At 39.4% G+C, this 14753-nt stretch overlaps 1 protein-coding gene across 1 annotated transcript in view; it reads right to left on the reverse strand.

Annotated features, from left to right (window-relative positions):
* Positions 1-1767: 1767 nt before the first annotated feature.
* LOC127388441 (netrin-4-like) overlaps positions 1768-14753 on the reverse strand; it is a 53288-nt gene continuing 40302 nt past the window's right edge. The window contains exons 6-10 of the mRNA XM_051627932.1: positions 11068-11281; positions 10158-10294; positions 9071-9139; positions 7769-7939; positions 1768-5291 (exon numbers count right to left, since the gene is read on the reverse strand). Coding sequence (XP_051483892.1) covers positions 5155-5291; positions 7769-7939; positions 9071-9139; positions 10158-10294; positions 11068-11281 — 728 coding nt within the window. The 3' untranslated portion in view covers positions 1768-5154. The remainder of the gene's footprint in view (positions 5292-7768; positions 7940-9070; positions 9140-10157; positions 10295-11067; positions 11282-14753) is intronic.

The raw sequence follows: 14753 nt of genomic DNA on the forward strand, positions 1-14753 counted from the left end.
ATGGCGTATCTGATGCTTTTGTATGTCAAGTCAAAAGAAGCCATTAGTGGGAAGCAGGAAAGCCTTCATTATGAAATAATTGCTCTTTTTTATATGCCTTTTAGTTGGTCTCTGTCATGTAAAAAGGGACTTGCTGAGTATGACTGAATGTTTATTAAGAGTTTATCTAAAAGGAACTCTTCACAAGGCATGAAGCACTTCTAGATGTAATAGAATGTTTTTAACACAAATTGCTTACCCTGAACAGTTATGTGTGGCTATAACAGCATTTGAATTTTATCCACTTTATTTTTAGAAGAAAGAGGGGTGGGTTTAGTTGTATTTTTCTTACAGACTTTTATCATTGCTCCTAAAATGCTGCCTTGTACAATATCACTATGTAATACTTCAGCTTTCCAGTTTTAATCATTCTTCAGTTGTTGCACACCCTTGTATTACTCAGGTTCCTGCAGTGGTGAAACAAGCCATAGTTTGAAGGTGGGACTGGACTGTTACAAATTTGCTGGAACCCCTGCATGATGCAGGCCACAAATTCGTATGTAACTTGTGATAACTTGCTTGTTAGACTGGGGTTGTTCTTGCAATCAACTTAAAATTATTCAGTGGAGCAAGTATCATCTCCTGATGATGATAAAGATAGCCAATAAAACTTGTCTCTTACAGGTGAATGTTTAATATAAAATATAGTTGACTACTGAAAAGTTGTTACAATCAGGTAAAAATGCATTTTCAGGATGTGTTTAAAATTACTCAGGGTTTTTTTCTGCTTTTCTCTGCAGCACTGCCTCCCTGCATTTCAAAGACCTAACTTCAACTTCTGTTTAGTAACTTTCCTAGAAATGACCTTGCTTCGGGTGCAAAAATGACCTTTTTTTCTTTCTTCCCTGCAACAGGAATGATGTAAGCAGCAGTGTCTAGAGGGAGATGTTTATCTTAGATTTTATTCTAAGGATCATTAGGTCTGGGGATCTGGCAGGGCTGTGTTGGAAGCAAGATCTATATCCTATGCAGTTCTTGCTGAGAATGTCCTTGTTAAACCCTACAGCAATGTCTCTTGTTAATCTAGTTCACTTAATCTGATCACAAGTCAATGGATCTCTTTGAGGAAAGTTGTTACTTAAATAGGCAGAACCTACTTTCTCATTCCTAGGGAAGAAAATAGGATATTAGATGCTTTTTAGACTCTTGTTTTATTTCTCATTAAAATTTGAACAGTATTATCTTCCATGTACCTGTCATGCATTTCTGTTTTCATGCCTTGCATCAACTCTTTGTAAAGGAGCAGTTTTATGGCCTGTTAAATATTGGTAAAACTTCATGTGTATATTTCTTAGGAGAATTAAGCACCTGCAAGTGCCTACATGGAAGATTTTGCAGGATTGGGTTTTGATCAGTTGTTGAATTAACATGCATTTTACACAAGTTAACTGTACCTGGTTTATGTTTCTAATTTGTGAATGTTCTTATACCATATGTACTTCCTTTGTAGGCTGCTTAGTGGGAAAATAACGTTTCATGCTTGTCTTATTAGCCAAATGCTTTTCTCTAATTGCCTGACTCTGCTAACACCCTTGAAGCAAGAGCCTGATGCCTGAAATGTTTGTGGTTTATTAAATAAAAAGAAATTAATGTGCATATGGTTTGAGAATTGCATGGTTTAAAATTTTAAAAATAGATCCCAAACCTCACATCAGTATAAATGTCTGAGTATTTTTACTTGAAGTTTTAAGTACAAAAAAAAAAAAACAACAACACATAACACACTTAACTTTTCCAGGTCTGTGGGACTTGAGGGAGCACATCGTGTCAACTGTAGCAATTCAAGGAAAGCTTACATCAAGCAGCATGGAAAAATTATGAGAGGGGGTAAATGCTAGAGAAAACACTCCTTCTAGCAGTAAGCCACTCTCAGGAGAGCAGTGCTCAAAGCTTTGAGTATGGGTGCCTTTTCTTTCATAGCTGCTTGCCAAGCATAGGAGCTGGAAAAGCATGAGTAGCATTATCTCAGTACATTGGAGTTAGGGCTCAGCACTCTCAATGGCCATCTAATGAACTACTTTGATGCTTTAAGGGTCCATGTTGCCAGAATGATCCTGTATTCATGGATAAATGTGCTGCACAGCTGTTACAGAGTTTGCTGCTATCTGTGTAAAGTTATTTGTGCTTCTCCAAACTATCACCTGCCTGTCAAAAATTTTCCACAGCTTTCCAGACTTCATGTGGGTAAAGGCTTTTATTTCATCCTTCTTCAGGATTTCCAAGTGATACATAATTGCTACTGTTTTGGTATGTGGTTGGTGCTGCTTGTGAGGCATTTTGTCTGTTTGGGTGCTGTAGTGTTGTTCATGTGGCCATTTTAAAGACAGGTCCCATGTTAGACATACTAAAAAGCTGTCCAGCCATTTCTGTATTGGGCAAGTGCAGCCCTTTTTCCATGTTAATATTTGTATTACTGTGCCACCTGAGACACACTCGAGAGGATGACAAGGTATGTGATATTGTACACAAACCTACAAAACAACTCTTTCAGTACAGGAATACCATACCTTCTATGGCAGTTCTCTTGATTTACTGTGTATGACCTTGTTTGCTTGTTCTGAGGAATATGTAACAGCTTCTACTAGGAAGACAGTTGTCATCTTGTACTGTCTGATGCTCATTGTCATTTCAGGTATTGGTACAGAAGAAAATAACTTTTCCTTTCCAAAGACTCATAGTGATCCATTTAAACTTTCTCATCTCTTTAATCAAAAGCTGTTTCAACTTCATCTGTACCATTCACTTCTATTAGATAATTCTTTTCAGACAGGCTACCTGGCTTATAGCACTGCAGAACAGTGAGATTGCACATGGCAGCCCTGTGTGAGTGGAACTTGATTTTATTTTTCTACTCTGTGAACTCGGATACCTGATTAGCAGAATTGGTGACACCAATAAAGACAGCTTGCAGTATTAACTCATGCTAAAGTGGAATGTGAGAGTTTGCTTTAACACTGTTCTGCGTATGAACCAAAATGGAATATGATCATAATTAAATATGATCCCCTGAAGGTTAAATGGCCTGTGTTGAAAAGTGTGTTCCTTAACTTAATTCTAAACCTACACTTGATGTTCATTTATTCTGAGAGGCCCTTTGAGAACAGACTAAATTCATGTACACGTCTTTATTTACATTGATACTTGAAAGAGAACTAGTCAGTTTCTTTGTTGTGAGACATTTCTGGAGACAGTAAGGAAAGCAGTTTCCATGCTCTTTGATTTCTGTAAGCTGACATTTCAAATTAAGCCAAATTCCTTGATTAAAAGGTGTTTTATTGCATTAATTAAATGGCCTGTTGGGGATGCCACATTGTTGGATACCACTTTAGGTGACAACAAATAAATAATGCAGTGAAAGAGGGAAAGCAATGGCAATGGAGGAGGGGAGACTTTCTGAAAAGGGAGGAGGAGGAAACACTGTTTATGCACTGTTAGGAGAAAAGTAGGGCTTTTATTTTGTAAATATCTTGCCTGTCATCCATTTCCAAATGAGCTGAGGATTTTTCTGCTGTTGAACCAATGTGAAGTTAAATGGAAAACAGCAACAAATAGAATGAAAGAAGCTGGTTTTTCAGGTTCCCAGTGATACAGAGAGCAAATCAATGGCCTAAGTTCTAGACTGGGACTTCCATCCTTCTGTGTTAGCATTAGGTTTCTCTAAATAGTCCATATGCAAGTCAGACATTACGAAATGAAGATATCTGCTCCTTCCTGAGACCATTAAAAGTGTATAGACATGGACTAGAAGTAGCCTGTGTGCCTGCTTTTTTCTCTGTAACCCCCTGAAAGAATAGACTGACTAATTGCAATTTCTCCTTTATTCGATGAGGGTATGTGCTCCAACCAGCTTCATTTGATCTTGAGTCCTTAAACAGGAGACACAGTTCTGAAACTACTATTTCCTCAAAATACTGTGTTAGGCAGTGATTTAAATTGCTACCTCTTAATTACTATAGGGTAGGGTAAAATTGATTTAGAAAGACTGCTTTGCAGAATGGAACTATTTTTACATAGTGTGCAGATGTTACCACTCCTGTGCTTCTGTGGAGGGAAAAATAATGCCCAGGCACAATGGGAGGGAATCCTTGCTTCAGTATCTTGACCTGAAGTGTGACCAAGAGAAATGAAGCAGAATGAGAATGCTAAGTGCAGTCAAATGCCAGTGGTCTTGAACACAGTTTGAATAGCCAGGTTGTTCTCACAGTAACTATAGTTACCCCGTTTAACACACAGTCCAGCCAATCCATTTGCTTACTCCTGCTTCTGCCTTGTAGCTTTTGTGGTCTTACAATCTCAACATTAAAGCAGCTACTAATTCCTCACATGTTTGGGCTCTTTCCTAGCATAAGGCTTTTGAGTGGTAATCACTGTGAAACCTTTGTGCTGTTACAGACTGAACTACTACAGCAAAGACAAAATTACCTTGGAGAGCAGGGTTTGGATTTAGAATCAAGTTTGAGCCAAGGTTCTTTCTGCAGCAGACCTCAGCACTGATGCTAGCAACCTATGGCTATAAAGAACCTTATCCCAAGATGTCATATATTAGTTTTTTTTCTGTTCAGCAGTGGGATAATGTGGCCTTCTTGAAAGCAGCTCCCTGTATTGGCATAATTGCAGTCTGATGTTATATCAATATGAGCTCTTTTAAATCAGTGTTGACATGCTTGTTTAGTATTATGCTGCTTGTAAAGCTGGAAGAACCTGCTGCCTGTTAGTGGTCACTTATAAAGAAAACTACACATGCATGAATGCATGATGTAAGCAGCTTACATATTAATACCAGGATCTCACCTGAAGTATGGAAAAACTAATCCATATCTTTAGTTTTGCCTTGTAAAATTATTTTCTGGCTGCATGGCATCAGGCTCAAAACTGACTTGAAACCTACATATGATGCACCAGTTAATTTTGTATGATAAGGCAGTGCATTTTTTTTTTTTTTAAAGTAGTCATGTCCCAAGTTTCCTGTCTAAGCACATGGAAGGAGAAAGGATGGTAAGTCCGCTTTCATCGCTTCAGCAAGGAGCATGTTGAATGGGAATGCATGAACTAACTACACCTTCACTTCAGTATTACTAAAGGCAAAGTTCAGTACTGTAACTTCTGAAGCAGAAATTATTTGCACCCAGTTCGAAGAATGTCTGAAACTTGTTTTCCCAAATATGCTTTCCAGGGTTTCACCAGGCTGTTCATATTCACAAGGAGTCTGCTGGTCCTAGAGTCCTCCTGGCCTGCTATAAGATAGTCAGTACCTAGTTAAAAACAAAGAGAACAAAACAAACAAACAGAAAAAAAAAAAAAAAGATAAAAACTTCAGTCAACAAGTTGATGAAAACAGAACTAAAAAACTAAATGCAAATTTTCTGTATTTCATAAGCATCTGACATGTACCATCTTAGCCAGCTTCATCCTCTTTATGCATGTGCCATCTTATATATAAACATACTTTCATGTGCCTATTGTCAGTGCTGACTCCTGGACACATGGGTTCAGTGTTCTCAGATGATTATGCTCAGGAACTGCAACTACACATTGATTTAGCTCCAGGAGCCTTCCAGTTTACACATTCAACTCCTTGTGCAGACAGCCAGGTTTGAGTCTGATCTTCAGCTATTCTGACTCCATGTGTGTCAGTTGCCTTACCCCTGGCTTGTATGGGAGAGTAGCAGAATTTGATCTGAACAGATGTGGAAGGTGGTATTATATATGAAAACAGTAAGCTAGACTTTCTAGATGATAACCTTAAGGCACATCCATAGCAAGTTATGTGTGAGGTTTTGCACACAGATCTGTAGGGGTCTGGTGGCAGCTACTTATGCCTTTGTCCCCTCCTGCCACTATTGCCCTCCTTCTTGATAGTTGTGTGCTGGAAAGCAACTGCTAATGCAGTGATGGGCACCTGTCCATAGGTATGATTTATAACAATAGATAATGGCAAAACACATGTATTTCTAGCGTCTACATTTCTGAGCTATATGTCTTTAGTCCTGTGTTTGTAAAGAGGTCAAAAGTAGAGTTAGAGAGGTGCAAAGGAGAAGGAGGTCCTGCAATATTTTCCCTCATTTATTATCCACGTGGGATCAGATACACTCTCATTGTATTTAAGCAACATGCTTTATTCATAGCTGATTCAGAGCTCCCACAGTTTCACAGGTAGCACTGACAAATACTTAATTATGCATGACTGTGCCAGTGGAGTTTGAGGAAAACATCTTATTCATTTGGACTACATTAAGCCAAAAATGTTATGTGCAAATTCAAGAAGTACCCCCCCAAAAGAGAGTTCTGAGTCCAAATTACACTTCAGTGCACACTGAGATGCAGCCTTTCACTTGTTACAGATAACAGAAGACAAAATGTGTTTCTGAGACAGCACCACTCATTTTGTCATAACAGGAAAAATTCGTAGAGAGTTTGATTTGACACAGTCTTTCCAAAAACAGCTGTCTCATTTATGTGGCTAATCTCAGCTGCAAACTTGTCTGAAATGTTAGATCAAATCTTACATTTGAAGTGAAGCACAAGGAATTCCTTTCCTTTTGTCTATCAGGTGCTGCTTTTAGAGTGATGGCAAGTCAGCACTTTCTGTGCTGTAAGGCTGAATAGTGAATATAGTTTAGTGAAGGAATTGGAAGTGTTAGATTTACAGTTGGACTCTATGGTCTTAAAGGTCTTTTCCAACCTAAATGATTCTCTGATTCTACCTGAAAAAAAATAGAGTCCAGGCTCAAATTTGTAAATTCCAAGATTTACATAGAGATTTCAGCTGTTGTTCAAGTAAACATATTCATCTCTATGGTCCACTAAGTTGGAAAAACAGCAATAGGGAATGTTGAATTGAGGAATGTATCTGCTCAGCCACTGGCAACATTACTCAGCACTAGTGTGGAGCTTTGCAGTCTACAGTGTGATGTTTCTGCCTGCAGCAGAGCTGGGGTTGCTGCTTTCCACTACCCTGCTTCTCCACTGCACTGCTGCATGGAGATGTCTGTAATTAAAAATTAACAAACATGGCTCATTCTGATAGAATGTGATTAGGAGGCAAACCTAGAGACCTATCCTAAATTGGTTTAAAAAAGAGGAGCTTTTTTTTTTTTTTTCCTTAAAAAATATTTTTAATGATTTAACATTTTCTTGTCTTAGTTTGAAATTAAATTAATTTGGTTTTATGCTTTCACCCGTGACTGGTTTCCAATGGGCTGCAATTGACAGCTTGAGGCTCTGATGGAACAAACCATTACATTCACTAGAATTTACAGTAGAAGAAAGAAGGAGAATTTAATTTCATTATTTGAAACCATTACAAAGAGAAGTTCAGTTCCTCCCAATTTCCAAAATTTTCTGAAAAATTTCTAGTTTTTTTTCAAAAAAGAAGTACAGGGTGATGTGAGAATACAGAGTGAGAAAGAAAACTCTTTGAACATAAAAATACAGGGATTTTTCTTACAAACTTGCTTCTAGTCACAAATATTCTGGAAGATCAAATAAAGTCACAGAAAATAAAACATTTCCAGGATGTTTGGGCTTTTTGGTAAAACCTTGTTCTCTGGTAAGCAAATGCTTTTTACTGCAGCTGTCTATTGACTCCCTCTTTGGTGTGGATGAACCAAAGGACTCTGTCCTGAAAAAACTGATGGGAAGTGTTGAGTAGCCACAGCTAATGTTCATAATGAATTGTCACCGCTGTTTACAGGGGAACAAAAATACCCAGTAAGCATTTTGTCCTTACCTGGATTGAGAATGGGACAAGTACATCCCCTGTTGGTCCAAGATTCTGGGTAAATGCTTCTGTTGCTTCGAGCAATTTTCACTTTGCCTGCTTTCAGAACCTTCTTCACCTTCACAACAACTTCTGCGTGGGTCCCTTTGTCATGAGCTGATAGGATTCTTGCTTTTATCACTGCCAGAAAACATATCAAAATAGACAACTACAATTAATTTTGGTTGATGTTGCTAAAAGTTAGAATATTAACACCTTGAAAGAAGATATGAAAAAAACGCTGCAGTTGTACAGAAGGTGCATACCAGTGCTTATCCACTTCAGTCAGTTCTAAATATGGAGAAGAAAAACTAGATTTTTCTATTGAAGTAGTTAACTGATCTTTTCACCCTGTTGTTTAGCAACTCTTTTTAATGGCATGATGTCAAATGCTTGGAAATCATAGGAAAGCACTTGTACGTATACATGAGAAGGGTGGAAAAAACAGATCATCAGCTAACAGTCTGGTTTTAAGTGTACTAGTTCTAGGCTTTATATTTTACAGTTTGAAAACTTCTGTTTAGCTTTTACACTGGCCTCTCAACATTTTTGTCCTGTGGGAAGGGACTGTCTGCTCTACAGGAAGGAAGTCAGGAAGTTTCCCACCAGACTGCAGCCATGTCACACGGCTAAAATTCCATGATTGCAAAACAAACCAAAAAAGGCATTTTTGTTTTGTGGCCCAACATCTGGTTGCCATGATAAATTTCTGTTCCTTTAATTTAAAAAGATCCCATAACTTTTTGGCAGAGTAGTCTCATCTGGATTGGCTCCACATGCAGGCTTTGTTGTGTCATGACACAAGCACATCAAACCTTTGGATCCCAGAACTTTCCTTTCTTCCTTCAAGTAATGGCATGAACCAGGTGTTCATTAACTACATTATTAAATACATTCTTGGTAAACAAACATGGCCATTTGAACCTGCATAATGAGGGCAAAAACAATGACAGTTTAGATGCAAGGTTTATATCATTTGTTCTTGATGTAGAAGCCAGCCATTCTACTGAGTTACAATTCCAGCCTTCCTGCTGCTGTAAAGAGGGAAACTGACTGGGTGGAAAAGAGAACCACAGAGCCTTGCATGAAAAATGCTATTAAATTCTGACCAGAAGTTGGACATGTCATGAGACAAAAAAAGGCAGAAGAAATCTTATCTCTTATTTAATGACTTAGCCATTCCTGTCATTTTTCATAGCTATCAGCTAATAGAGTGCATAGAGAGAACATTGTGAAATGATGTCATACCTTGAGGGCACGTCACCCACTTACCATAAGCATATTTCATTTGGCAGAAGTCAGTGACACTTCCAAGCACCTTTTCTTTGCACACACACTTTTCTAGCAGGGGAACCGCAGAATACAAAGGGTTGAAGAAGGGCCAGGACATGAGAGAGAAAAGAAAAGCAAGTTAGATTCAGTTATAAAGTTATATATATACATAGTTTCCATAATCTGGATGGATCTAAAGAGTAAGTTTGAGAGTGAGCTCAGTTATTTGCAAACCTGTTTCTTGTTAGATGATACAATAATTGTTTTTAAGTCTGATCAGTACTGTCAAGCGAAATGCAGCCCTCATGTGGCCTGTTGTGCAGTTAATAAACTGATACCAATAAAGTGATTTGTAAGAATCAGATCCAGGTGTAAAACTTGTAAATGATAATATCTTCGTTTGATCCCATAAGCTAAGAAATGTTGATCCTTGCTGCTATTAAGGTAATATCCCTCTCAGAAAAGTAAAAATATGCAATAGGTTCCACTGTAATCTCTAGGTCTTACAAAACCATTGATGCTGATAGGTGCTGACCTTCATACGTGGCAAGCAGAACTGAGGCCTGTTTAAATATTAAAGGCTCCACCTCATTCTATAAGCCTGTTTTGTAACTTTAGCTAGATACAGTATACTTAACTTTCTCTCCTGAGCTGTTACATAGTGAGGACTATTTTACTCTTAAAATCACTTGCGTTCCACCCAGAGGTGACATATTTCAATGACATCTGAAGTGACATTTTTACAAATAGCATTTGAAATACTGAACATCAGCTGAGTGCTTGAGAAGGAGCTGTGTAAAATCACAAGCATCATGACTATAATTACAGCAACAAAAGGAGAGTGTTTTTTCCACACAATCTTATTGATGAATTACCAGTTTTCAAACCCGAAGTTGGATAGTACAATTGGTTTGGAAAACAACAGTGTGAGTGGAATGATAACCTATATAGTTCAGATTAGCAAATGTTGCCAGCAGGTGGGGGACAGACAAGCTAGAGATGAGTGGGGGGAATCAAGTCAGGGTGGAGAAAAGAAAGAATTGGCACTCAGTGAAGTTTCTGAATGTTCCCAGACTCTACATGGTACCTGGGTGCCTCAGTGCAGAAAATCCCTGCTCATGGTCATTCCATTTCCACTCCTCCTCACTCTCGTTGGTTGGCAGTTGCACAAGGTCAGGGATTCGTCCCCCAATGGGGATGTTAAAGAATGGCTCATTGTCATAGCTGGAGGGACACACAAAACAGAAGACTTGGTTAGGACACGAGATGGCTGGGAAGCAGGTGATTGTAGCATGTAACAAAAGAGCTTGCTTTCTTCAGTCTGGGAGTGCCTATAAGAGCAAGACTTCATGCTATATAGAGAGATCACAGGATCTAGATTTTTACTTAGGCCTTACTACTTTTAACCATTTTTTTGAAAGTAAATAGCTATTGGGCCTTTTTTGCTTTGTTTGTTTGTTTTTACTGAATTAAGTAACTTTAAGTTAGTGACCACTTGCTGAAAACACTAGGAGCTGAAGACACCTGCAGGACCCATAAAACTGCAGTCATGCAGCATACCTCAGAGTTTCTGTGCTGATGAATGCATGTTTGGGGTACAGACAGATGCCTGCCCTCTAGAAACAAGAGGGAAACCTTATAATTCATTTTACCCTGGGCACAGATGAGAAGCAAGCTCCCCAGCCTCTTCCATCTATTTCCAAGGCAGACAGATGTATTTAAAGATGCTGTACATGTTTCTATGGGTTTGTGGAGCTGCTTATTATCACTGCAAAAAGTCATCATTTCAAGATTGCCTTGAATAATACAATGCACTTGTGTGCCAGCCACCAAATGGTATCCAAGAAACATTTTATGATGTACAGCCGCCTCTTCAAATGATTGTGCACCCGCCAGCATCCTCCAATTACTGTAACTGCTGCAGTATATCAGTTAAAGTCCATTTCATTTCACAGCATCCCATCTCAAAGTGTACCCAAAAAGGAGGGCTTCTTTACCCAGTGAAACAGATTCCAGTATGCTGGTCGCAGTCTCTGGCACAGTCACAAGGGCGACAGCCGTTTTCTCCAAAACCCCAGTAGCCCATGAGACATCTGTCACAGCTGGGACCTGCCACACCTGGCTTGCAGTAGCAGAATCCAGTCTTGGGGTGGCATCGCCAGCTTCTGCTGAAAGTTGCATTGGCTGAACCCATCGGCTGGCAGGAGCAAGCTATGGAGATACATGAAGAGGTGACAGATTATGTGCCCAGGGTTCATGTGGTTAAGTAACACTTTTGCGAGGCTGATAAACTTATACCCTCTGCCTTATGCTTAGTAGTTTTAAGTCAGAACTGGTAAGCAATGCATGGTTAGCCTACATTTGCCATGTTGGTTTATGTTTCATGTTAACTCATTAAGCAGGGCAAAACAAGTACAACTGGGAGCCACGTATGCATGAAAGTCAGTTCTTCCCTACTAGCCAATTCTTGACGATGCAGGGGTTTGAAGTGGTGGCAGGAAGCCTGCATTATGTATTTATTTTTAAAAGGGCTTCCAGGTGATTTAAACCGTTTTGTAAAAAGATTTAGGAGCATGGATGAGGTAAAAAAATGATAGTTGCTGCCTGTGTTGTCTTCTTTGTGAACATAGAGATCACAAAACTACCATTTTCTCTGGGTCAGATGTGGCTTATACAGGTAGTTCAGGTGACCTGAAACATCTTTTCAATTTTTGTCTCCATAGAGTCCACAAATTTCCATCAGTGCCAGTTCTAAGGAGCACATGTCACCATGCAGTACTGTCTATGAGTAAGGAAGCTGAGTGAGCCAGCATCATGCCCAGGTGGCCAAGAAAGCCAACAGCATCCTTGCTTGTATCAGAAATAGTGTGGCCAGCAGGACTAGGGCAGTGATTGTCCCCCTATACTTGGCACTGGTGAGGCTGCACCTCAAATGCTGTGTTCAGTTTTGGGCCCCTCATGACAAAAAGGACATTGAGGGGCTGGAGCATGTCCAGAGAAGGACAACTAAACTGTTGAAGGTTCTAGAGCACAAGTCTTACAAGGAGTGGCTGAGGGAGCTGGGGTTGTTTAGCCTGGAGAAAAAGAGGCTAAGGGGAGACCTTCTCGCTCTCTACAACTGCCTGAAAGGAGGTTGGAGTTGCTGGTCTCTTCTTCCAAGTAACAAGTGACAGGAAAAGAAGGAATGGCCTTGAGTTGCACCAGGGGAAATTTAGATTGGATATTGGGAGAAATTTTTTCACTGAAAGAGTTTCAGACATTGGAACAGGCTGCCCATGGAGGTGATGGAGGCACTGCCCCTGGAGCTGTTTAAATGGTGTGTAGATGTGGTGCTAAGGGACATGGTTTAATGGTGAAATTGGCAGTTCTGGGTTAATGGTTGGACTTGATGATCTTACAGGTCTTTTGCAACCAAAATGATTCTATGATGAATTATTTTTTTTTTTTTGGTACAAATACATGAACAGATTTGTTATAAGGAAGACAAACAGAACGAGAGAAGAGCTCACCAGATGTATTTTACATGTAGCTGGAAACGAGCAAATAGAAGAAACTCAGATCTTTCTAATGCTATTACCAGTTTGGCAGCAGCCTGGCAACTCAAGGCAACTTGACAGTAAAACAGATAGTTACAGCTCCTGTGGGCAACTCTCTCTTCACAGACAGTAACTTGTCATAATCCTACACCACCAGTTAATTCCCAAGGTGACAGCATCAGGGAGTGAGGTGGAAAGTAATATACAGTGGTGCAAAACCAACACAGTTGACTCCTCTCCATCAGGGCAGAGGCTAGCTGAGATGGTCAAGCCTTCTGCCAACAGCTCTGCAGAAGTAAATTGTAACCAATAAACATACCCACTCTTTTCTGCTATTTAAACAATTTTGATTAAAATGAGAACTGAGCTGAACTCCAGGCCTTCATATTTCAGCTCCTTTTTACTATTAACAAAGCAGTGTGCCCTGGATTTTGCTTGTAGCAGGGACTGAAAAGGAAATGCATCACTATTTCATCCCTCTGGAAGAGAGCAGAAATAAAAATCTTGTGGCTAAGACTGGCTTTAACAAAGATTTTCAGTTAAATGTTGGACACCCAAGGTGTTTAGATAGCTTGGATCAGGGGCCAGCCTTTTGGATGCTTATCTGAACCAAACACTATCTCCAAGCTTTTGAAGTTTGCCCATCATTGCTTCTAATCAAACTACTTTTCTTCATGAGCTCACAGATAAGAGACCAAATGAACACACTGACTCCACACATCATTTTCCAAGGGGAAGGAGCCAGTATATGACTATAAAGAGTGTTAAGTGCAGCAGGGACAGATTCACTTTCATCTGCAACCTCGTATTTGATAGTCAAGATAAGAAAATATCTTTTGAAAACGCAAGATAAAGGGTGAGAAATTTTCTTTAAAGGGAATTTCTCTTATGATCTGCTTACTACATAGTTATTTTTTCACCATGCTCTGTGTTCTTTATGCCAATATTTTTAATAATATTATTACACTCTGCTGTAGACAGATCTTAGTCAGTTGTTTTCAAGGGACACTAGCACAATAGCCTAAGGACAGAAAATAAGCGTGCTGTCATGGGCAATGTACCCAACACAATAAGCTGGTTGGCGGATGGCAGCAGGCTTGCCTGTTTGCCACAAAGCAGTCTTGACTTTGGGAGCAAACCCAGGGATTTTGCTGTCAGTTCTGGAGAGCAGGTGTAACAATGACATGTTCATTAGCACAGACTGTTTCGAGGATAGTTACTGATTTATTGCTGCTCAACCTGACTGATTTTTGCCTAGATTTTTACAGAGCTAACTACAGCACTCTAAAAGAGGGAACATCTTAGTTCCATCCATCATAGAGAAAAATGGATGTCTCAGATTGGGGAATAAGGAGGGGAAATGTATGCTACCTTTATGGCAGCCACAAGAAGAGGTTGCCAACATCTGGGTTGGCTTGAATCCAGATTTATGATTTTATGGTAATATTTCTGTATGTAGAAATATTTCTGTATGTAGTATGTGGAGTTTTAGATAAAAAATTCCTTAAATTTCTGCAACTTCTGGGTCCATTTTTATTCCCATATTAGTTCCAGTTTTCAAGTTTCATCAGTTAGGGTCATACAACCATTAGACTACCAACTGAGACTAGACCCAATGCAAGAAGATCAAACCTTCTCCCATCCTATCCCTAAGGGAAAGTAGTACAGATCAGTGACTGGCAGCATTGGCAGAAGCTGATGAGGAAACAGGGGAAAAAAAAGTGATTTGTGGGTTTGTTGTTTTTTTTGTTTGTTTGTTTTTTTCCATTTTGGGGTGTTCAGGAAAACTGATGTTCCCAAATGAACTGTGGGGCATATTCCCCAATTAGAAACTGGGACAGCTTCTAGTGGGTCAGAAAGCAAGCTGTATCAATAAATGCTCAACACTCTCAGATGAGTTATACAAGTGGCTTGCAAACACTTTACTCAGTCTGTGTTTATTTAGCATTTCAGCTTGGGTGTGTACATTGTCTGGCTTCCAGAGTATTATGGCCAAAATCCCAGTTGTGCATCTAAGGTAACTCCCAAAATAAGAGCCCACTTGTCACATGCTGAAGGGGCAGCTGTTGATGACTGGGTTTGATCTGTTTAATAGTACCACAGATTTGCAGATAAACCTCACCATTAAGGAAAGATAAAGCAAGTTT

The sequence above is a fragment of the Apus apus genome, chromosome 9 (assembly GCF_020740795.1).
Source record: "Apus apus isolate bApuApu2 chromosome 9, bApuApu2.pri.cur, whole genome shotgun sequence".
Lineage (NCBI taxonomy): Eukaryota > Metazoa > Chordata > Aves > Apodiformes > Apodidae > Apus > Apus apus.